This window comes from Drosophila bipectinata, chromosome 3R (assembly GCF_030179905.1).
Source record: "Drosophila bipectinata strain 14024-0381.07 chromosome 3R, DbipHiC1v2, whole genome shotgun sequence".
Lineage (NCBI taxonomy): Eukaryota > Metazoa > Arthropoda > Insecta > Diptera > Drosophilidae > Drosophila > Drosophila bipectinata.
In genome coordinates, this window is record NC_091739.1 from 28,431,576 (window position 1) to 28,454,969 (window position 23,394).

A 23,394-nucleotide genomic window follows, 5' to 3' on the forward strand; every position below is an offset into this window, starting at 1 on the left:
CTGCTTTTGGCTGCTGGTTCCAGTTTGGTTTTGGCCAGTGCCACTCCGTTTATTTATTGTGGCCTGCTTTTGTGCTCGGTGGCATTCTGGCTTTGTGACGAACGGTAACGAGCGTGGGTGGCTGGCCAGGCCAGGTCGTAATTTGCTGGTCAGCTGGGGCCGGGTGGACGATCCTGTGGCAGTTAATAAATGCGCCACCGCTTGACCGCCACAAAAGCTGCCCGGGAGCACTCGGAAAAGCTGCACCAAATGACAGCTTGAAAGGGTTTGGCGGAAGTTCCTTTTCCTTTCCATCACAAAAGCATTCATTACATTTTTTTATGGTTGCTTTGATTTTTTTTAGCTTACCACGCAATCCTTTTGATGGGGTCGGAAAGATGATTGACATTATTTTTAATGAAATTTCAACGTGAAGGACTTTTTTCTTTCTGTTTAGTCACTTACGATTTGCAGAGATTCTGTTTTGCAGAAATTTTCTTTGAAATTAAATGAGTTTCAGTTCTACTGCCTTGGATCAGAACTTAATTATTGGAAGGTCTTCCTGCTTTTCTAAGAAATACATTTTCAGATCTGTGTTCCGCCCAGACATGTGTTTTTCTACCGAGCTCGTTTAAATATTAATTTTGTAGCGGTGCCTAGGGTATCATAAATATTAACCGAGTAATTCAATTAGCTTTACGAGAGCGCCCTGTCCAGTTGGCTGACATAAATTATGCAATATTTGATTTGTTTCAGCTAATGTGGTCGGTGGGAGAGGCAACTAAAAATCGTGGCAGTTGGCTGGGGCATTGAATTTGTGCCTGGTTGTATTTTCCTTGGCTTTTTCACTGCATCTGCCTGATGTGCGGCGACTTAAGCGGCAACAAATGGCAAACAAAACGTAGCATACTGGCTGCCAGCCGGCGGAGCGTGCCGCACATGCAAATGGACTCAGTATTGCCACAAGTACACATCTACCCTTGCCTGCAACGCAAACTCTGGGCTCTGAGCCAGCTGCAGGACATATTGGCTTACAAAACATTCCGTGGACTCTGCCATTTCCACTTACGTGATCGCTTCGGCTGCAGCTGCCACAAAATGAAATTTCCATAAAAACGCCGGAGTGCCTCAGAAAGAAATGACTGAAATGGGTGAATGGTGGCCCAGTCCCAAAATCAACAGAGCGCTATGGCAAAAGCTGAAACGTGATTACGCCTCGCATTATGGCCAACAAAAGCATTTGGCATTCAAAGCTGCAGCCAACTAGACTTCAGTTAGCATTAACTTCCTCTCCAAATAGCATTTAGGCCAACCGAAAGCCAAAAGCCATGGACTTGAACCTGAAACTCTGAATAATTTTATTAGCAACTTTTGGTTCCGACTCCCTCGACCATGTTTCTTAATTAATTTTCTTGGTCGGACTTTTGCGTGGTCTCTAAGTGGTTATAAGCAAGCTGGGAAGTGAGAAATTTTAGCTGGGGAAACTTTTAATGGAATTTTTCCGACGGATTTTAATTGCCACCAAAAGGGCGCTTCCAAGGGATGTTATAAAAACTGAGAATAATAAAGGTTTAGTTTTAGGTGGGTGCTACATTAAGGAACATGTATCTTAATAATTTTTTAGTTTATGCTTCAAAGTATTTACAATGTATTTTAGCTTTCAATTAGAGTTAGAACATCTTTGTCCATCTCAAAACAATCTTTTTGTTTTAACAAGAAAATTAAACTGTCAGTTAAAGTGCTTTTGCCACAAAACCCTCTTGGAAAAATCGAATTATTTATTGGTATTGCCATTGCAAGTCTGTAGTCGCTGGCATAAATAATAGCTATATAAATTCCGAGAAATGTGAAACCAAAGGCGAAACCAAATACGTTTGAAAATATTGGCTTGGACAGAGCAATTTTGTGGGTAATTTACAAAAGCCATAAAAATGTGTGCCGAAAGGTAGGGAAATCGAAATCTAAAGATGCCTCAGATGCAATGTATCCGATAAATTTAATTATGCTGACAGTTTAATTATGGTTGATTGCCAAGATTTATATCGTACCCGGTTCCGGGGAGCTCCAAAGTTTGCAAACTCGGCCACTGATATGCAAATCTATGAATATTTACTAGATGTGCGTATGCAAATTGATGGGCTGTGAGGTCGCAACGCCCGCTTATTGCGCCCTTGTGGGTCACGTATACGCCGTGCGGGCCACGGACAGCGATCAATCCACACTTTGTCCCCATTAACTCGGTAAACTGTCAACTGGTTTACCGAATATAATCCAACAAATGGCCATCATCGCGCTGTGCGACAGCAAAATGGCTTTCCATGCGCCCGAGTATGTGGCAAGGTCATTAAAAACTGTGTTGCGACAGAATCCATTCCGATATAGTGCACGTCGCTTTTGTGTTCAAAATGAATATTTTCATCGCGAACATTTAAACGAACATGGCTTTAATTCTCAACTTGCCCTTCTTGTCCTGGCAATCGATGCCGATTGATTTCCCCTCGTTTAACGTAAAATTTAACACTCCCCCCCCCGATTATCAATTTGAACATAAAAATTTTTATTCATTCCGTCCCGCCTTAAAGTCTCGTTGCTCCAGACGGAGACGCATCAAGTCATAACTAAATGTATTTTCTTTGGCATTTTTGTATGTTTTTACGGCGTCATAATATTTTATGATGCTCGAAGAGTAGGGCAAGTTTTTCTCGGTCGACTCTCCCAGATATACAAAATATTTGTATTATATCTTGTCAATTTTTACGGCTGCGTCTGCCGCGAGAAAGTGTTTTTCCTGCCTCGGCTTGGCATTCAGTCTTGGATCATTTATTATTTATTTGCTGCGCACTAAAAGTTGGCCGTGCCTCGGAAAAGCGCAGAAAACGAACTAGTGTAATATGCAAAAAGGAAAACAGGACGAAAATAGTTGCCTACTTGAGGGTAAGGTTGGTCAACCCGGGCCGCGTTACTCATACGCCATGTTGTACGTATAAATAGAAGCAATCGGTTGGCTCGAAAAACATCAGTCTTTCATTACCAAAGAGGCCGTGGAAAGGGTTCGGCAGCCAGACAGGTAAACTCAAATTGGTTTATTGATTTTCCAGCCAAGGAAAGCGAAAAAAGGGAAATAAGTTTGGCGGGCAGGGCACTTGAACTTGAGGGAACTTGAAATCGGGCCCTTTTGACCGACGGATGAGTAATGGCAAGTTTTATTCGCAAAGACCCGAGCTGTTGAGTTGCAAACTGCTTAGCATACTTACACATTTATGGCCAATGCCAGGCCAAGATATTACTTGAAATGGCAGCCAACAGCAAATGCACAATACATAAAATCCAATTTCGAGCAAGGAAACATTCTATATGTAGTTAGATGCATACAAATGGAAATCCAAAGGCGGCATAGAACAAGATTTGAGCCAAGGATATACCGAATAGAAATGGGAATGGGATTGGCATAACCGCAGATGCAGTTGAAGAGCTTTTCGCAGGGAAATCCACTTGTGACTTGCGCGTTCCTTAGGTTTTAGCCCAGTCGTCTCTGGCCATTTCGCCATCACAGCTTTGCATATCCCATTTGGCGCAATGCGAGTGTAAGTGCATGTCTGTTTGCTGGGAAATGGCAACATCACGTGCCCCTGTTCCAATATTTTGCATTTGTGCACTTTACACTCTGACCGCAATTTAAACATGCCCACACTTACCTGATTTTACCCTCAAATTGATTTGCTTACAAAGAGAGGTAGGTGTGTGGTGCAGGAACGCAAAGTAGCTGCGCGAATTTGCGCGAGTTTTCCAGGCATTTTCACAATTTTCACTCATGTGCAAAGTATGCATAACATTTAACAGAACGCTCGTGGCATGTTTGAAAAAATACCGTGACTTTGCTCATGACATAAACCGAAAATAAAATTTTCCCCTTTTCGAAATTGGGTTTCTTGGGTGGAATGCAAAAAAGTTTTACGCCACTTGACACTTCCAAGATAATTAGTTAAAAGGCCTTTCATTACATTGGAGTCCCAAATAGGTGTCTGAATATTTTCCATCTTACGGTTATTGCCAAAACTTGCTAAAAAAGTCTGAAAATTAATTTTTAAGACTTACCATCTACTCTGTCCACCTGAATTTCATTAGATAAGTGTTCATTAAACCAAATGGCCTGCTCTTTAAGGCTTAGTTCTCCGGTTATCTGGTTAATTGAATTGGTATTTTGCGATCACAAAAATATCCAACCCGCTGAATAATTCAATAACGAATTGAATTGCGGAAAGTTTTGCGCCATCCGCTTAAAATTCGAAAATATAATTACCCGAAATAGGCATCATCCATTATTTATGGCTCGGCCTGAACCACAAAGCATATTTAAATTTATTTGAAATTTGTTGCGGTCGGCAGGTGTAAATTTTCATTGGCTTTGTTCCGTTGTTATTTGTGCGGTCTGTCGATGATTTTGGCCCACTTGATTATACCACCAACTAACTGGCAAATACGGGAATGCGGTTCAAACTCAGCTTCAAATCAAAATACCCAAATGGAAAACAGAAAATGGTAAATGGAAAACGGAAAACTTTTGCCCAGCCACATGCCAACATTGTTGGCCAAAGCTGTGCGTTTATGTTGGAGAGTGAAAATTGAGTGAAATAAACAAAGGGAAAGTTTTCATGCATTCGCAATGAACAAAACTTTTTTCAGGGGAAGTGAAGTTCAAGGCAGCCGTCCTCGCTCTGATGGTCAACATTTTAGCATTTTTGCACATTTCGTTCAGGTGAGAGATGCTTACCTCCGGCGATCATGGACACTTACCACTTTCCGCCCCGTCTTCCCACCTGTCTGTTGCTTTCAAGGAGTACTCAGTAAGTGCACCCAAGTTATCGTTTGCACGAGCTCCAACATAAGCCAGATTAAATGTATTTTCCATTACTGTTGCATGCCAGTTTCGGTCAAAGTAGACACACAGAGAGACAGTGGCAAGTTTGCCAGTCAGCTAGCCAGCTCTCCAGCCAGTTGCCAAGTGGCCGAGTGTGCTGGTGAGCTGAAAAGTGGCTGAAATGGCAGGTGTTCCTCTCAAAAGCAAACTCAATTTGCCATCTTTGCATACGGTAGTTGATTCAGTTAATTTGGCATTCAAGATTTGGTTTTTGGATAGATGGACTATGAAAGAGTTGGCCAAAATCCTAATAATCCTGGCTAATGCATATTCTCTTAAGTATTAGAACTTGAGGCCTTTACAAATTATTAATTTATTTCTACCCTTACTCTCAATTTACAATAAATAAAAAAGAGATATAATGATTGCGTTGACGCACTTGTTTTTTAGATTTTTATAAAATTATTAACGATTGATCCAATCCTGATTGCACTAAAAATTTTGCAGACTTTTAGCCAGATGGGGAGAGGCAAGTTGGGCCTAGGCTTCGGGCTCGACGTCGGCAACCGAACCCTGTTTGGTGGCCGGAGGAGAATTGTTGGTGGTCTCGGCGGCAGTAGCCGGAGCAGTGGGCTCCTGTTCGGGAATGGGCTTGCCGCCCAATGCAAGGAGGGTGTCCACAGGAACCTCTTGGGCACGCTCGTCCTCCTCCTCGCCAGCCTCGTCGCCCATTTGCTCATCCGGCTCTGGCGGCAACCAGCAGGTGCCCTTGACCAAACGGTCCTCGATCTCTGCGATCTCGTTTTTGTAGTACTGATTGAAGTCCGGTCGCTCCCAGATGCTCCTGACCCACTGTAGGTTGAAGTCCATTTTGGCGCAGCAGCAGAACTTGCGCGATTTGTGGCACTTGGGGCACTTTGCCGGCGGACGGGCTGGATGGGTGTACTGCTGCTTTTGCTTCTTCTTGCAGCAGTAGGGGCACACGTGCTTGGGCTTCTTCTTGGTCGTATTACAGGGCACCGGCTCCTTGGCGTAGACGAGATGGCCGCGCTTCTTGGCGCAGAAGCAGCAGTTGCAGTCGTCGCCCTCCGGCTGCCGCTTCCGGGTCTGCATGCGGTCGTAGAACTTCTTGTAGGTGATCTTGATCTTGGCCTCGTAGGCCAGCTGGTCAGCGCAGGAAAGCCCATCGAAGCGGGCGTAGCTCTCCGCCGACTTCCGCGCCGCGTGCACCCAAACGCACTCGTCGTTGTAAGAGGGTCGGCCCTGGTCGTCGTAGGTCAGCTCCGCCTTCGGCTCGTAGTAGAAGGCCTTGAAGCCCCGCTTGATGATCGCATAGGCCAGGTGGGCCTCCACCTTGTTCATCAGCGACTTTTTTCCCAGCTCGTGAAAGAGGTCCTCCTTCCGCAGCCGCTTCTTGGGGGTTGTGTCGATGCAGTAGCACACCTGGTCGTAGTGCAGGAAGGCATAAGTGATGATGTCCACCGTCGACTTGGCCTTGCACTCGTGCATCCCGCAAATGATCATTATCTGGGCCAGGGTGTTGGCCAGGTCCAGGACGTTCTCCAGGAAGATCGAGCTGGCGTTCACCTCACCCAGGCACTTGCACTGTGTGTGCTGGTCGATGATGCCCAGTGGGGCATGCCGCTGGCACTCCTTGTGCTGGCAGTTGTTGCGGCACCGAAAGTCTGGCATCGCATGGTGCGCCTGCATCGTGACTCTGAATCGGACTTACTAAAAACTGGTGTCTGGTGTGTGGCGCCTGCTCCCACTACTTTCCACATGGAATTTTTAAATTTTATTTTTTTTTTTGATTTTGTTAACTGTTGCTAAGTCGAGACAAGCCAAATGAATGAATAAAGAACGGAGAAATGAGGCTAAAATTACAAAAAGATTCATTTCAGAGGTTGCTGGGTTGTCACTTAACATAACAAATATTTTGGCCAGAAATTCTATTCCAGAGGGCACGAAAATCCAATAAAATAAATAAATATCCATGGGATAGAAGGTCTATGAACCTGAAAGAGTATATGAACTGAAACAAATTTATTAATAATTACAATAATTTAAGAAAATACATTTTGAGTTACCTTATGTATTCGAAATCGTAATCCATCACTGGAATACCAATGCTGTTTTTTGGTTACTTTCTTGGCTTAGTGTTTCAAGAACCAAATAGCATTCGATACGGCATGGATTGTTTGAGTTGTGCTTTCCTTTTGTTTGCCCATTCCCTGTAGACGTGTATAGGTTTCCGAGGAACAAATATTTGTTCAGCCAACAGGCCATGGAAAAGCGGCAGTGGAAAATTTCAGAGACTCACCGCATAGGCGAAAATTTATTTATTATTTTTATTCCGTTTTCTGCCTTCGTAATGGATGTCCTTTTTTCGGGGCTCGGTTGACAGACATTCGTAATTGTTGATGACGGCCCGAAGTTTATGATTCGGGGTCAGGCTGGGGGATTCAAACCCACACTCGCAGTACATACATAAATAAAGCATGGCATCCGGCTCGAACCGAGCTCAGGACATTCCCCAGGGAGTTGTCAGCGCAAATACATCAAAGAATTTATTAGACAAGCTTTGCCATATCCGTTTCCTGTTGTCGCCAAATACCTCGGGAACTGGAGACTCATCCAGTACAATTTTTCCAAATGGCAATGGAAATGAAAACAAAAAACTGCTGACAAATGTAAATCTTCATTCAGGGAAGATGACCCTTTGTATCTGAGATATTGTTGCACTTTAACCTTTTGGCCATAAGTGTAAGTATGCTGGCTTAAACCCCAGCTTATATTGGCGCGTAAAAGCAGCTTAATCTCGGGCAACGTGCTCTGAAAAAAGACAGAGTCGTAAAAACTTTGCTTAACTCATAATGAAATAGCAGCAGGGCGCGGGCCTGAAGATGAGTGATTTCAATCCAGGCCAGATATCTCATCCGCGCAGTGCCGAGATACCTCATCCTTCTCCTGGCTGTTTTTTCTGTTTATCTAAAGTGCAACTACGTAACTCATAAAACTTGAGCAATCGCGCATAAATCTTGGCCAGACAAAATGGCCAACTGTTGGCCGAGTTTCGTTGTCCAGAGTCCTGACTCTGATGGGGGGGGGTGTGGAAAAATTTTCTTGGGGAAAGTGCCGGCTAGAATAAAATTTCTATTGGCTTCCCTAACAATAAAAGTTGACGTCCTGGAACGGACACGTGGCGCTGGTCAGGTAGCAACTGGAGAATCTGTCTGGGGATAAAATTTCACTCAGGCATTTTAGGGCTTCAGCAAAAGAAAGTAAAATGAATTGACCGATGGTATTTTTTTCATAAGTGCTTTAAAAAAGAAATGTTGAGTCCTAAAGTTTCTTAAGTTCTTGTTATTCGTGTATCAAAATATTAATCAGCCAAATGTCGGAAGCATTCAAATATAAGCCTTCATAAGCCGCATTTATAACGCGACTAGACTGCTGGCACGTACCTTAAATTAACACCTGGTAGTCCCACCACACACTCGCCAGTAACGTCCACGTCATTCTCATAAAACCCTTTAATGGCTATTCAGACACCAATTACCATTAAAAACGGACAACCTCGCTCGAAACGTATACACGTTCGGTCGGAACATGAAAAAGCGGCGGAAAAAATAGCGAAAATCAATATATATATGTGAATGCCGTGCGAAGGGCTCAAAAACGCAGCTGAGATTGAAAAATCCTCAACTCGATGAGCGTTTTTTAGCTAAGCGACTCGCCATGATTTTTTGGTTTTTTCTTTGGCTCCTTCCACTTCTAGTCCTTGGACGTGCCATGATTTATAATTTCCTGCGAACGGCCAAGGGAGAGCGACTTAAAAGTTAAATAGTCGAAGGTACCTATTCCTCATACTCGATAAACAATGCGAAAATCTGTTGCCTAAATTGAGTGAAGAAGGTTCATAACTTCTGATCTAAAAGACTGCAAGAAAATAGACTGTTTTTTGGGCTGTTTCAGTCTTGAATTTGATTCATAAACCAAAAACCTGAACCGTCAAATCTTTCATGATAGTATACGTGGGATTTCCTTCAAAACCTTAGTTATTTGCTTGAAAATTAATAGCTCACGTCTCTTTAATTTTCAAAGAGATATTTTGTAACTCCCTTTAGCTAATAACTTTTCCCAAAAAGAGCATCACCTCTTCGTCGGGCGATGGCTAATTTACTCGAGTACTGATTTTGTGCGGCTTTTTGGTGTGCGTGGCCAAATGGCAGGACATAAATCTGCAAATGTGATAAATGGTTATAAAGCCAAGCGTAATGTTTATTTAAAATAATGATGATGATGAGCAGCTGCAGCTGGTGGCTGTTACATCAGCCTCCTCCATTTTCACGAGCTCTCCCCCTTTTTGGCCATAACATGAGTATGTAAATTGCCATGGACCTTTGATGGCTGTCCAAAGAAGTAAACTGGCATTGGGTACGGCATGTGGCAGGAGGCAAGAGGCAAATGGCAAGTGGCTCTTTTTAGCTCGACAGACAGCTGTTAAAGTTCAGCTGTCAATTATTCATAAAATTGCGCATACGTCTGCACTCATTACGCATACGCCGTGTTGCCATTGGCTCTTATTTTTCTGCGCTTTTTGCGTGAGCTGGAATTGCTTTCATTTCGCTGGCTCGTATTAATTTGATTTATATAGACACAGGCATATCTGTAGAAATACACACATGCGACATTTGTCCTTTTTATTCAGCTGCTTATATTTATTGCGTTTTATGGTTCTGCTTTGGCATAAATTTGCATAATTGAGCTACAGACGGCTCCGGCTCCGACTCCGTTTGAATGTCTGATTTATCGTCTCGGTTGAAAATTTTGCAGCTAAGTTCTTATAATTTCGTGCAAATGTTTCCATGGAATATTCTTGTCTAATTTACGCACGAAATCGAAAAACTTTGCTCTAAGTTTGCGGCTGAAAGATTTGCATAATATTTATTTTGCCCACTCTGATGAAAACAAATGAACATCCTGTGCTTTTATTTGTCCATTAGGCGGGCTGTGGAGCTGTACACTTGCTAAGCTTACCTTAAATCTCAGCTCCTTTAGGTTGAGTTGCTCCTGTAAGCGTAAGGGGGCACCTACTTTCCCATTTCTGGATCTCCTTGAAATTCTTTTCATTGGCCAAAAACTCCCTAGCCAAGCGCTGTAACCAAATTGGCATTTGTAAGAATTGCTATATCTATTTGTTACATACTTGAAAGTCCTCTGGCAGATTCTCAATGGTCACATCGTGTTCCAGATGCTCGCTGAGTATCTCGTCCACTCGGGTCAGCCAGGCCTCAAACTGCACAATGCATTTCTCGGACTGTTCTGCCTCGTTGACCTTTTATTCCAAGAGTTCGATGCGATTTTTGACCTGTTGCTGGAGCTGAGTCCACCTTTAAACAATGTCGTCGATATCCCGCCTCATGGAGTCGGCCATGAATTCGTTGTCAATTAGCTCGTTGCCAATTTCCTGAATCTTGTCCAGATCCTATCAAAAATAAAGAATTTTCCAGACCCTATCAAAAATAAAGAATGTTAAAAAAAACAAGAAAGGAAAGCTTACCTAAAACTACTACAACAACTAAAACTTACATCAAAAACTTAAACCAACAAAAAAAAAAAAACAAGAAAAAATATAATAAATAATAGTTTTCCCGATATTTTGACCCAGCTTAAGTGCAGGCTATGAGAATCGAGGAGGAGGGCACCAGATTTAATTTAATTATTTTAAAAAAAGAAAAAAAAAACAATAATTAATAATTTTTCTGATTTTTCGAGCCTGCTTAAGTGCAACCTATGAGAATCGAGGAGGAGGGCACTTCTTTTTAATTAATTATTTTTAAAAATTTTATTAAATAGTTTCCAAATTAAGCCATCTTCTGGAATGTTATCATACTCAAAAAAAGGATACAATTTTATCCTTCACTAGCAGTACCCTGCCACGTTTCGCTGTGGCATATTGTTGTTGCACGCATAAAAAATAAGTCAAACAAAAAAGAATAATTTTCAAATTAATTAAATTCTGTAATACTTGTGGGTATACAATATTCTTTGTTTCTCCTCCTTAATCATTCATTATTATTTCTGTATTTTAGTACATAGGTTGCTCTTCACTTAAGCACCTTGTGATACACGACATTTTTTGTTTTATTATCAGGCGCAAAAACAAACAACGCAGATGGTCTTCCGACCCGTGAACATGCCACGTATAATTGACCATGGGAAAAACATGAATGTTCTAGATTTAAACCACAAACTTTTAAGGATTGGCCTTGTGATTTGTTGATTGTCATGGCAAATGCAAGACGTATCGGAAATTGAAGTCTTTTAAATTCAAACGGCATATCGGTTGGGATCATCGGGATCCTCGGAATTAGAACTTCCTCACCTTTGAATTTTCCTATCATTATCGTAGCGTAAATTACATTGTTCATCAATTTACTAACCACCAAACGCGTACCGTTGCACAGTTTTGGTTGGTTTATGTTTCGAAGCATGATTACTACGGAGCCAACCTTTAGGCGTAAATTGTGCGGTGGTAAGCCAGGCACGTCCAAAGAGTGTATCTACAAAATAAAAACCAGGTTCTTTAACTACATTCTATGTAAGTACAAAAATAAATACCTTAAATGTCGGATTAAAACCTCCTTCTTCGATAATGTCTGCCCCAAATGACGTCATTTGGAAACAACTATTGTATTTTCGAGTATTTGCAAGAAAGTGGCGTGATTCTTGTGTTTCGCCGCAAAGCAATGAATACAATGGCTCTTGTGGCGGAGTCAACACTGGCAATTTCACTTTACCATTAACGCAGCATAATCCAGGCGTTTCTCCGGAAAACTTTAATGCACCACAATACTCGCAAACAACGTCCATTTGCCCAATGCAAACGCTAGGATGCAAGCTGTAATCATTGCTGCAATCGTATCGAAACGCAGGTCGATTCAAATCAGCTAAATATCTGCGTCGCAAATTGAAATCTATTTGAGAAGCACGAAGTCGAGCCATACTGTTGCGGCGCTGTTCACGTGCAATTTCTCGTTCTTCTTCAGTCCTTTCATATGCAATATTTTGTATTCTTCTTGCATTACGGCTTTGTCGGGAAAGATTCGACCGTCTTGGTCGCGGCATTATTAATTAAACTTCACTTCACTTCAATCCACTTGTTAATTATTTATTTAATAGAAATAGTTTTAATATTGATTTCAGCGCAACACAATCTTTTTGGTTCGTTGTTAAATTTGAGAGCCTGACTATGAATTTGACTTCGTTTGTAACTGACATTTTGACATTTGACATTTTCTTCTTAGCTGTCTGCCTAAATAAAAAAGTATGGGCCAGGGAGGAACGCTGTCGAACGGGACAAAAAGTATCCTATGTCCTTCTCCTGGCTCTAAGCTACCTCCCTACCAATTTTCACTCAAATCTGTTCTTCCGTTCTTGATTTATAAGTGTTGTAACATAAAACACGTTGTTCTTTTATATATATAGATTATTGTTTGTCTTCTAGGTGCCGAAAAAAGTAGGCAATGGAAATATGAGTGTTTACATTTTTATACCCTTGCAGAGGGTATTATAATTTTGTCCAAAAGTGTGCAACGCAGTGAAGGAGACATCTCCGACCCTATAAAGTATATATATTCTTGATCAGGATCACCTCCTGAGTTGATATGAGCATGTCCGTCTGTCCGTCTGTCCGTCTGTCCGTCTGTCCGTCTGTCCGTCTGTCCGTCTGTCTGTCTGTCTGTCTGTCCGTTTCTACGCGAACTAGTCTCTCAGTTTTAAAGCTATCGACTTGAAACTTTGCACACACCCTTCTTTCCTTTGCACGCAGTATATAAGTCGGAACGACCGGGATCGGTCGACTATATCCTATAGCTGCCATATAACTGATTGATCGGAAATGGTATAACTTTGGTGTTTTTAAAGTTAGAAAGTTCTTATTTAACATGAGAGCTATTTTTGGCAAAACAATACGACGTGCCAAATTTCATAAGGATCGGCCGACTATATCCTATAGCTGTCATATAACTGAACGATCGGAAATGACCCAACTTTCGTGTTTTTGAAGATAGAATGCTGGAATTCCATACAGATTCTATTTTTGGTCAGTTGATCCAACCTACCAAATTTCATAAGGATCGGCCGACTATATCTTATAGCTGCCATATAACTGAACGATCAGAAATGGTATTTGGTGTTTAGTAAAAATAACAACTTTGTTTTTTTTGACGATAGAAGCTTGGGACTTTTTTTTAGATTTTGTAATTTAATTAATTGGTTTTATTATAATGTAATCATAAGGATCGGCCAACTAAATCCGATGTTTGCGATATATATCCGGTTTTAACTGCAAGGGTATATCAACTTCGGCTCCGCCCGAAGTTAGCTTTCCTTTCTTGTTAGATTTATAATTTGTTAACTATGTTTAAACAAAGCTATGGCATTTCCGATCAAACCTATTCAAAGGTCCTTTTGTCCATTAACATATTTTTCATAATGAATGGCTTCCCTGAACTTGCCACGAGCCTTTAAAGTTGCAGTTTCCTGAAAGGTCATTTTGTTTTAACTCAATTAACGACTTAGTCGGCGCGCTAACCTTCTTGTTCTTGACATAATATCAAATCAATACACTGTCAATAAGCCTCCTTGACAAATGGCCCGGCGGCTAATTGAGGGAGGACGAAAAGCCCTCTCCTATCAGAGGACATTGATCGGACAACAAATTATTTCAGTCCCCTTAGGCCAATCAATGTGGTATCATTACAAAGCCATTAAGTTGGCCAATCAAAACCATGCAAAAAGGACTCCACAAAAACTCCCGTCCACAAACATGACTCGATGTAATTCAATCAGAGTGCCGTTCGAATGGCCAAGAACTCATTAGTACAAATGCATGCTGGCCTAGGTTCTGGCCGAGCCATCTCCGATATGGCCTATTAGATGAGGGTTAAATTAAAAAAAACGTCCTAGGGTCTGCCTACATTAGATAATTGCCTTATAAGTAGGGATAAGCGGATAAAATATGGAGCCTACGAGGAGCTGACTGATGCAAGAAATAAGCGAAAAAATCAACTTGGAAAAGGCCAACAGACATTCCGATTCCCACACTACAGAGCATACATAGAATAAGCCTAGGCAATGTCAACAGTGTAGGCGTGGAAAATTTGGTTCTTTGATTGATTGATTTGCCCATGAGCCAAATGAATTCATCATTCATATTTGAGTGTATCTCCGGCGAAGGCAAATTTATCATCTGAATCAATTCGAGAGCTGGCAAACGCAATTTGAACAGCTGAGTGCTGAAAACGAAATGCCAATGCAATTTATCAAATCAATGGATATGGAAGCCAAAGCAATATACATAAGTAATTTTTAGTTGAATTTTATTACTCAGGAATCAATAATTCTTAAAATTTATTCTAAAAGCCTTAAGTAGTTTTTATATATTTATGGTGTTTTGCTTTTATTCTCTAAACACCTTTTAGTCAGTCCATGTGCTTTCATCAATTAATTTTTGTACATTGTAGACTTGAGTCTCTATATAAATATTTAATGAACCCATTAAGGACTTGTGCTACGTTCCAGGAATAAAAAGTCATGCGTGCGAGGCTTGCTTGTAAATTAGAGAAAAGCCACAGCTTAAAATCATTGAACCTTAATAAGACCTTAAGCTTCTAATATGTTAGTGGCGTATATTGGATATTAGTCATCTTTAAATGTGATCAAATTTAGTTCCCCCGTGCCACTATTGATCCGTTTCTAATGCATATTAGAACACGTCCCTGAGGTTTTTTAAAAACTGTTGTTAGCACCCTCGTTGTGGCTCACGCACATGGGGGGTTCGGTTTAAATTCGCTGTTGCTTCGGCTGTGGCTTTGGCATTTGACTGGCTGGGTCGATTACGTGGATGGCACAGCTGGAGGTCCCTGGCCAAATGGCTGAGGAGGTGGCTAATTTCAGCAAGAGTTCCGTTCCCGCCGGGCCGAACATCAAAGTCATTGTCAACATGTGAACACGGTGGCGCATCAGTGCGAGGCGAGGGTGGCGCCAACAACGCTGCGAAATCGTTTTAATCTAAATAATTTATAAACTGTTTTATATTTTCTGGTTTCGTGTCTTTCTATTGTGCCCGTAAATGTGGGCCACCTGTGCGAGCTCTCCTTGTCCTATCCTGTTCCCATAATACTCCGGATTGAATTTACATATTTACCATTCATCCGGAACCATATGTGCTCCCTTCGTCCGCTTAGCTCGGGATTACGGCTGTCTCCGCAGTGAAGCGTTAAGCTGGTAGTATAGTGGCATGGCATGGAATTTGGCAACATCTTATCGCAGACATGGGGATACAGGTTGCTGGGCTTATCGATTAAATGGGTTCTAGGAAAATTTATTTTAAATTAAGTCAATGCTTTATTGAGCGATTGATGTGGATGGGCGGCAGGTTTGTCAGGGTGGTCTGCCAGGCTATCTGACACCATAAACCAGCAACCCAGCTCATCGGCAAACTGTCATAAACTGTCGCTGGAAATGCCATGGAAAATTGGAGGCTAACTGCCTGCGACTCGACCTGCTCGTCGCATTAAATGTCAAACAGTCGAGCAATTTCATTACCGTGAAATGCAAACGATACCTCGACCTTGCCCTGGGTTTTAATTTTTTCCTTTTTCCGCTGCCCTTTTTGTAATTTGCCCATTGAGGCGTGTGATTTACATCAGGTGACAGAACACCACCAGAGAAAAGTACAATTTGTTGGCATAACTTTTGTTGCTCGCGGCGGTTTTGGAGAAAAAAGCCAGTGCGGCGCAAAAAGTACTGGGAAAAAACGCAAAACACCTCCGGGCCTTGAACTCTCCCTGACCTCCGCTCGCTTTAATTTGTTCCATTTCCAGTTCCAACACCCTACCCCATGCACCGGAAAATCAACCCAATAGAATGCTAATCAAAACGAATGTCGGTCCCATCTGTCAATTACAGCAACTTGCAGACAACATCCGAGAACAAACGACAACAAGCACCAGGACATGGTACTTCCGTAACGTGCCCTCTATTACGGCTAATTTCGAAAAATCGTGGGTAAACTTGAGCTTGCCAAACATTCACGCTGATTAGAGCCCATTAATTTTGTGGCCTGTACGCTAATGCCCTGACATTTTGATGCAAGAGTGTGGGCTTTACTTCGATTTGTTGAGTGTGAAGGGCCTTTGGGAAAATGTATTTCTTATATGAATAGTATTTTATTATTATGATTAAATAATAAACTGAATACTTAAGTGGGTCTATATCTATTGGCCTATTGGTCAGTTGGCAAGAGAAAGATCTTGTGATAGAAGGAAGTTACCAACTAAGTAGGCATATAATTTAGGTGAATATTATAGAATGCATGATCTTGGGAATATAATTAACAACTTTAAAACGAGCTTAAATAAAGAACTTCCGCGGGAGCTAATTATAAGCTTGACTTCACATCACAACTCCTGGGAAGTTCGCCTACCAATATTTGGCTGTAAACTTTTCCCTCAGCCATCTTTGTTTGGTGTTCTTAAAGTTTGGCTTGTGGGGCAGGGTTTTAAGTTCCTATTGCTCATCTTACGACCTTATATATTTCCCATAAAGTAAACCACAAACCACACAGGAACTTGTTTGCTAAATGTAACCCCTCAACTGAATAAAGTGTAAAGTTAAGGACGTGTTTAAATTTACTGAAGCCATTTAATTGTTTGAGCCACAATTGCAGGGAATAGAAGAGAACGTTTAAGGCGAAAGTGCTGGCGAGGAGAGGGTAATGTTCTTGGCTTAAACGAGGTACTGAATGCCGCCAGGGACACTGTGTCCTGGGCTGGGATAATTGTCATATTTCTTTCCCGGCAGCCACTCAACGGGGCATTATTTCTGCAAAGTATTTTCCTTTGCAACGTGAGGGCGAGCTCACGAAGTGCAAGGTCCTTTGCAGCAATTAACAAGAACTGCGACCGCGCGCTGAAAGCCTGAAAATGTGTCAGCCAAGCCAAGCCAAGTGGGCAGGACCTTGGTCCTATTTAGGGCTTGACATTTGCATTTTTAAACGGTGAATTCTATTCAGAAATTTGTAAGGTGAAATACGGGGTTTGTCTGCGTGATAATGTTTATTCATGAAAGTCAAGGTGTCAAGGTGTCCGTACTTGAGTGACAAGAAAGCGGAACTGGCAGCCCCAGAGCCCGACCACCCAGTTAGGTTGTGACTCATCCATAAAATCAAATGGCAATTAAGTGGGCAATCAATTTTACAGCTCACAGAAGCCAAGTGCCAATCCTCAATAATTCTTCCTTTATGTCCGAAGTGCAAACTCTGTAATTCAATTACAGACTGAGAATTGTCAGTGTCGTTGACGAGTGAGTGCATAAACATTAATAATTCTTGCTTTATTTCCACACCATCTCACAACAAAAAAGAATATGGACGACGGAAGCGGAAATTTCATCAATTTAATGACTTCCCCTTGACGGTCTCCCATCATTTCTCATTGACATTGGCAATGGCCACTCGCACATTTGGGCCAAGGCCGAAACCACTGTGGGTGTCGTGGCGGTTCAGAGATTAAGATAGAGTTTCTGTTCACCAACACCCGTATTTATGGCTGCAGTTGACTTTTGTGTCTCACTGTGGCGTTTGATAATTGCCTGCGGCACGATACCCTCACGTAAAATTGTTACCCGGGAATTTGATGGCACTGCAGACCATAACTTGGGGTGTTAAACGACCCGGAATTGAGTTGTTGCGGCAAACTAAGAAATTAAATTGTATCGAGGGGGAATCCTCTTTTATTATAATCTACAGTAACGACATTATTTTGTCCAAGAAATTTCTAAAATTTAAACCAACTCACTATATAGAAAGATATTAAACTGTCGCATGCCTTATTTTATATTTTAATGGGTGTTCCAGAAAATATATACTCATATTACAGTTTCCACTTTTGAAGGGGTTTCCCAGATGCAGGTTTCCCAAAAAGATGCAGATTAGAAGGGGTCTACCCAGAAAAATTGACAAAAAATGGAAAAAATATTTTGTTACTAGATTTTGATACAGATTTGTACAGAATCGATTCACAAATCGTTTAAGGTATTCCGCTCAAGAATCAGATTACTATTGGCAAAGATATGGAATTTGGTGTGGGCCATATTGACCTTCCATGTATTTCCCCCATTTTCGAAGGGGTCTACCCAGAAAAATTGACAAAAAATGGAAAAAATATTTTGTTACTAGATTTTGATGCAGATTTGTACAGAATCGATTCACAAATCGTTTAAGGTATTCCGCTCAAGAATCAGATGACTATTGACAAAGATATGGCCTTCGATCTGGGCCATATTGACCTTCCATGCATTTCCCCCATTTTCGAAGGGGTCTACCCAGAAAAATTGACAAAAAATGGAAAAAATATTTTGTTACTAGATTTTGATGCAGATTTGTACAGAATCGATTCACAAATCGTTTAAGGTATTCCGCTCAAGAATCAGATGAATATTGGCAAAGATATGGAATTTGGTGTGGGCCATATTGACCTTCCATGTATTTCCCCCATTTTCGAAGGGGTCTGTCTACCCACAAAAATTGACAAAAAATCTTAAAAATATTTTGTTACTAGATTTTGATGCAGCTTTATGGAGAATCGATTCACAAATCGTTTAAGGTATTCCGCTCAAGAATCAGATGACTATTGACAAAGATATGGCCTTCGATCTGGGCCATATTGACCTTCCATGCATTTCCCCCATTTTCGAAGGGGTCTACCCACAAAAATTGACAAAAAATCTTAAAAATATTTTGTTACTAGATTTTGATGCAGCTTTATGGAGAATCGATTCACAAATCGTTTAAGGTATTCCGCTCAAGAATCAGATGACTATTGACAAAGATATGGCCTTCGATCTGGGCCATATTGACCTTCCATGCATTTCCCCCATTTTCAAAGGGGTCTACCCACAAAAATTGACAAAAAATCTAAAAAATATTTTGTTACTAGATTTTGATGCAGATTTATGGAGAATCGATTCACAAATCGTTTAAGGTATTCCGCTCAAGAATCAGATGACTATAGGCAAAGATATGGAATTTAGTGTGGGCCATTTTGACCTTCCATGCATTTCCCCCATTTTCGAAGGGGTCTACCCACAAAAATTGACAAAAATCTAAAAAATATTTTGTTACCAGATTTTGATGCAGATTTATGGAGAATCGATTCACAAATCGTTTAAGGTATTCCGCTCTAGAATCAGATGATTATTGGCAAAGATATGGAATTTGGTGTGGGCCATATTGACCTTCCATGCATTTCCCCCATTTTCGAAGGGGTCCCACAAAAATTGACAAAAAATCTTAAAAATATTTTGTTACTAGATTTTGATGCAGATTTATGGAGAATCGATTCACAAATCGTTTAAGGTATTCCGCTCAAGAATCAGATGACTATAGGCAAAGATATGGAATTTAGTGTGGGCCATTTTGACCTTCCATGTATTTCCCCATTTTCGAAGGGGTCTACCCACAAAAATTGACAAAAATCTAAAAAATATTTTGTTACTAGATTTTGATGCAGATTTATGGAGAATCGATTCACAAATCGTTTAAGGTATTTCGCTCAAGAATCAGATGACTATTGGCAAAGATATGGAATTTGGTGTGGGCCATATTGACCTTCCATGCATTTCCTCCATTTTCGAAGGGGTCCCACAAAAATTGACAAAAAATCTTAAAAATATTTTGTTACTAGATTTTGATGCAGGTTTATGGAGAATCGATTCACAAATCGTTTAAGGTATTCCGCTCAAGAATCAGATGACTATTGGCAAAGATATGGAATTTGGTGTGGGCCATATTGACCTTCCATGCATTTCCCCCATTTTCGAAGGGGTCTACCCAGAAAAATTGACAAAAAATCGAAAAAATATTTGATTATTGGCAAAGAAATAGGGCATTTCCCCTATTTTACAAGGGGTCTATCCAGAAAATTTACCCAAAAATCTAAAAATCGAACAAAAATATTCTATTGGAGATATAGAATCTATCTAAAAATTTTGTAGTGGATCTTTATTGCCAAAGATATTAGGAATGCCCTTTGCTGGAGGGTGTGTCCTTGCCACGAATTCTTCCGAATTTCAAGGGATACTTTCAAAGAAAGAAAAATTGGCAAAGATGTTGCGGTCGCTGGGGGTAATATTGTGATATTTTTATTGGAAAAATACTGTAAAAAACCAGCTTAGTAAATCGAATGACACAAAGTTTTTTACTTTCTGTAATACCCCACAAAGTAAACAAGCAAACATACAAATAGCGATTAGGATCATGTGAAATGCTTTCAGTCCTCCTGTTGAAATAGTGTCAGTGGCATTTTTATTTTGTTTTCAGTTTGTTTAGCTGTAGAATTTTTTGTTGGCATTTAAACTGAAAGCTTGGTGCTCGCTTTGTTGGATTCCCTTCGCCTGGCGTTTGTTTGCACGAAATTATTTCCATTCTGGCTCGTTGGGTGGCACGCTTCTAATGCGAACTTTGACTGGATGAAATAATGTATACCGACTGTATATGTATGTACTGAGTCCTATCTGAGTATATATACATCTCATTTGGTGTTTGTTTATTTGCGGTTGCCTCAACACGCTAGCCGAATGACAATTGTTGGCCTGGCATTCAGTTTGATTGCGTGAAGTGCAGCCCCCGACTGTCCCACTCGTTTTGGCCATTTTGTGAATATATTTTTAGTCGAGTGGAGAATCCGCTAGGGAAATGGGAGCCGCGGAGACAGTCTGCCAGTCGCTCATGTTCGCTTATTTTAGTTAAATGACGTTGTTTTGTCTGTTTGCATGTTCTGGTGGATCTGCCAAAAAAGGAAAACTTTTTGCAGACAAAAATGTGGAAAGTTTGTTGCTGATTTATTTCGGTTTTAGTGGCTTAACTAAAAATTTTAGTTAAATTCGTTTTCACGGATTTGAAGTAAAAACTTTTTGAGAGTTTTTCGTTCCCATTTTAATGAAAAAGATTCCGTATAAAACACGAAAATATTCCATTCACATTAAATGCAATAAGAGTTATGGTTTTGCAATTAACATTCAAATGCAAAATGGAAATGGAACCAATTATAAACTAAATATATTTAAACTAATCAAGTATTTAATTTAAATTGCTTTGGTAACTTAATATACATAATTCTATTTCCAAACTTGTGCTCATGTATGCTTTTCTGCCAACTAACTAGTTGGCCAAGTTTAGGGCCATTAATTCTCTGCATGTCAAGAAATTGCTTTACACCTTAACGATGGGCTCTCATTTCCAATTCATTTCCCGTCAACAAATTTGCGTAAAAATCTCAAATTCCACCCGGACACGCCTAACACGCCGGCCTAAGCCCTTGGAGCGAAACATGGCGAATTGCATTAGTTTCCCGCACTCTCGGCCATTTTAGCGAACAAAAACAGAAATCCGGGCTTTTACGATTGCAAATTTTTCTGTTCACACATGTATGTCAGCGTTTTCCTGGGAGCATTTTCCACACTCTTAACAAAGGCGTTTCCGTTATGAAAGGCACGCTTTTATTCGACGTTTTTTTGTTTTTTTATTGGCCAATAATAGTGAAAAGTTTACGGCAGACTTTGGAGAGTCATAAACTTGGTTAGCACAATTTTTTGTTTTTGAATTTTTATTTGCCTGTGATTTTGGCCAAAACGGAAAATGGAAAAAGTTTTCCGTCGATGAATAGAGCTTAGATAGCAGTTTTAAACAAGTTTTTATCAGGTGTGTCAAACCCAAGTTGTATAATTAACTTTCTTTGGTTTCATTGATATTGATTTAATCCAAATTATTTAGTTGTTTTCTAGTAAATTTTTATTTATAGAGCTCCCACTGCCTTGAACTTAGCCTGTAGCCTTCAAAACTTTCAGTGGCATTTGCGTTCTTCGTTAATATTTAATTTTTGTAAATGTCATCGAAAGACAACGTCCTCAGGACACAACACAAATGTCCTTGTTATTATATATTTTGACAAGTGTGAACTTGAACGCATTTAAAGTGCATGAATGCAATATTATTGTAACTTGATGACTGGGTAATGTCTCAATTAATTATGCCACCTGCCAATCAATGTCCTTTGGTGTCCGAATTTTTATTCAGAGATTAAACTTGTGTTTATCCTGGAGATAAGTGCATTGCCTTGGTCAATTATCTTAATCGGACTAATGGTGATTGCTGATTAATTTTTAAGTTGTCGATAGTGGGAGACATTTTCGAAGCAAACAAGCAGGTGAGGTCAACGTGGCATGGTTGGAATATGAAACTAGTTTGGGAATCGGCATTCAAGGCTGGATGGGCAAGGTAATTTCTTTAAAAAATAGGTGTTTCAGTCACCCTCTCTTTCCAACATTTTTACCCATTTGTCCCCCTAGTTCGAATTCAATGAGATTAATTGATAAACTAATTAGTAGGGCATTAGTTGATGTAATCGAATGAAGTTTGTTCCGTATATAACTATCATTTGTCACCATATACTTTCCAATTTATGATCTTACGGTTTGGAGCGATTTCTTTGACCGGCACGTTTCTGTTTCGCCCAATCGATTCCACTATTTGTCACTGCTCTTCGTGCCAAAACACATTCACGGACAATAATTCCGGGCCGGAGCCATATCTCACACTCTGTTGGCCGTAACCGTAACTGTGGCAGGACAATCGAACCGGTGGCAAGGAGATGCATGTCCTCCGAGGAAGGATTCGAGGGGGAATACAGTGTGGCTGTAATAAATTACGTCAGAGTTTTGTTTGGTGTGTGCGTGGCATTGCATACAAATGTGCTAATTTATAAGCAAAACAATTAGTTCTAGCTGCTATTGTTTTTGCCACTGCAATCAAACTGCTTTCAGCCAAAAGGCAACAAAGCGACCAACCAAACACACGCATATGCCAACAACTGGCTGACAGCCAAGGAAAGTAATTTTCATTAGTGTACCAAGGGTGTGTGCAATTATTTAGTTGATATTGCGTATACGTCATTTCGTGCCGTTCCTTCTGTACATTTCGGTTTCCCTACCACGTCCACCCATTGTATGAACGGTTCTAGCTGTTCCACAGTTGGAAACTTTGGTTAGTCATTCTGCGGTTTGCTTATGCAAAACTTAATTATGGTCTGGAGGGAGCTGCTCCCTAGGAATGGTTGTGGTTGCGGTCACAGCAGTAAGTTGTGGACAAGAAAGATCTTATCCATGAATGTCTTACTCGAAGAATTCATATGGTTGGGCAAGAAGGGAAATTTATTACTCTCACAAAAGTATACGATTCTCAAATAATATAATTCCTACACATTATAATGGCTTCTCGTAACCACCGGCAATTAAAGTCAGCCGCAAAACTAAAAGCCCCTTAGAAGTTTCCTCAGCCATTAAAGCTAACTTTTGGCCAAAACTGTACCTTGTTGTGTCCTCGGCTCCTTTATGAGCTGGCAGCTGTCAGTAAATCGAAGTCTTGCAGAAACTTAGGCTAAGCCACCCACCCTCGTGTGTCCTGTGCGTTTGCAGAGATGTTGCCCATCGGC

General features: G+C 40.7%; 2 protein-coding genes and 1 long non-coding RNA gene across 4 annotated transcripts in view; 1 reads left to right on the forward strand and 2 right to left on the reverse strand.

The window, feature by feature from the left end:
- The window catches only part of LOC108119834 (IDLSRF-like peptide), a 40,634-nt gene that overhangs the window by 5,073 nt on the left and 12,167 nt on the right, over nucleotides 1-23,394 (forward strand). Inside the window, exon 1 of one of the 2 annotated variants that reach the window (XM_070281587.1) lies at nucleotides 14,166-14,205. The exons of the other annotated variant lie outside the window; for it this stretch is intronic. Within the exon in view, the coding sequence (XP_070137688.1) occupies nucleotides 14,175-14,205 (31 nt within the window). The 5' untranslated portion in view covers nucleotides 14,166-14,174. Of the gene's footprint in view, nucleotides 1-14,165; nucleotides 14,206-23,394 lie in introns of those variants that run through there. 2 annotated transcript variants of the gene reach the window in all.
- On the reverse strand, nucleotides 5,195-6,691 carry LOC108119833 (uncharacterized). The gene has a single exon (XM_017233228.3). It carries the CDS (start codon nucleotides 6,545-6,547, stop codon nucleotides 5,378-5,380), a length of 1,170 nt encoding a protein of 389 aa, XP_017088717.2. The 5' UTR covers nucleotides 6,548-6,691; the 3' UTR covers nucleotides 5,195-5,377.
- On the reverse strand, nucleotides 8,887-10,426 carry LOC138926611 (uncharacterized). Its single transcript, XR_011443190.1, has 3 exons — nucleotides 10,047-10,426; nucleotides 9,878-9,995; nucleotides 8,887-9,764 (listed from the first exon to the last, which is right to left on the reverse strand). It is a non-coding gene; the product is annotated as an uncharacterized lncRNA (long non-coding RNA).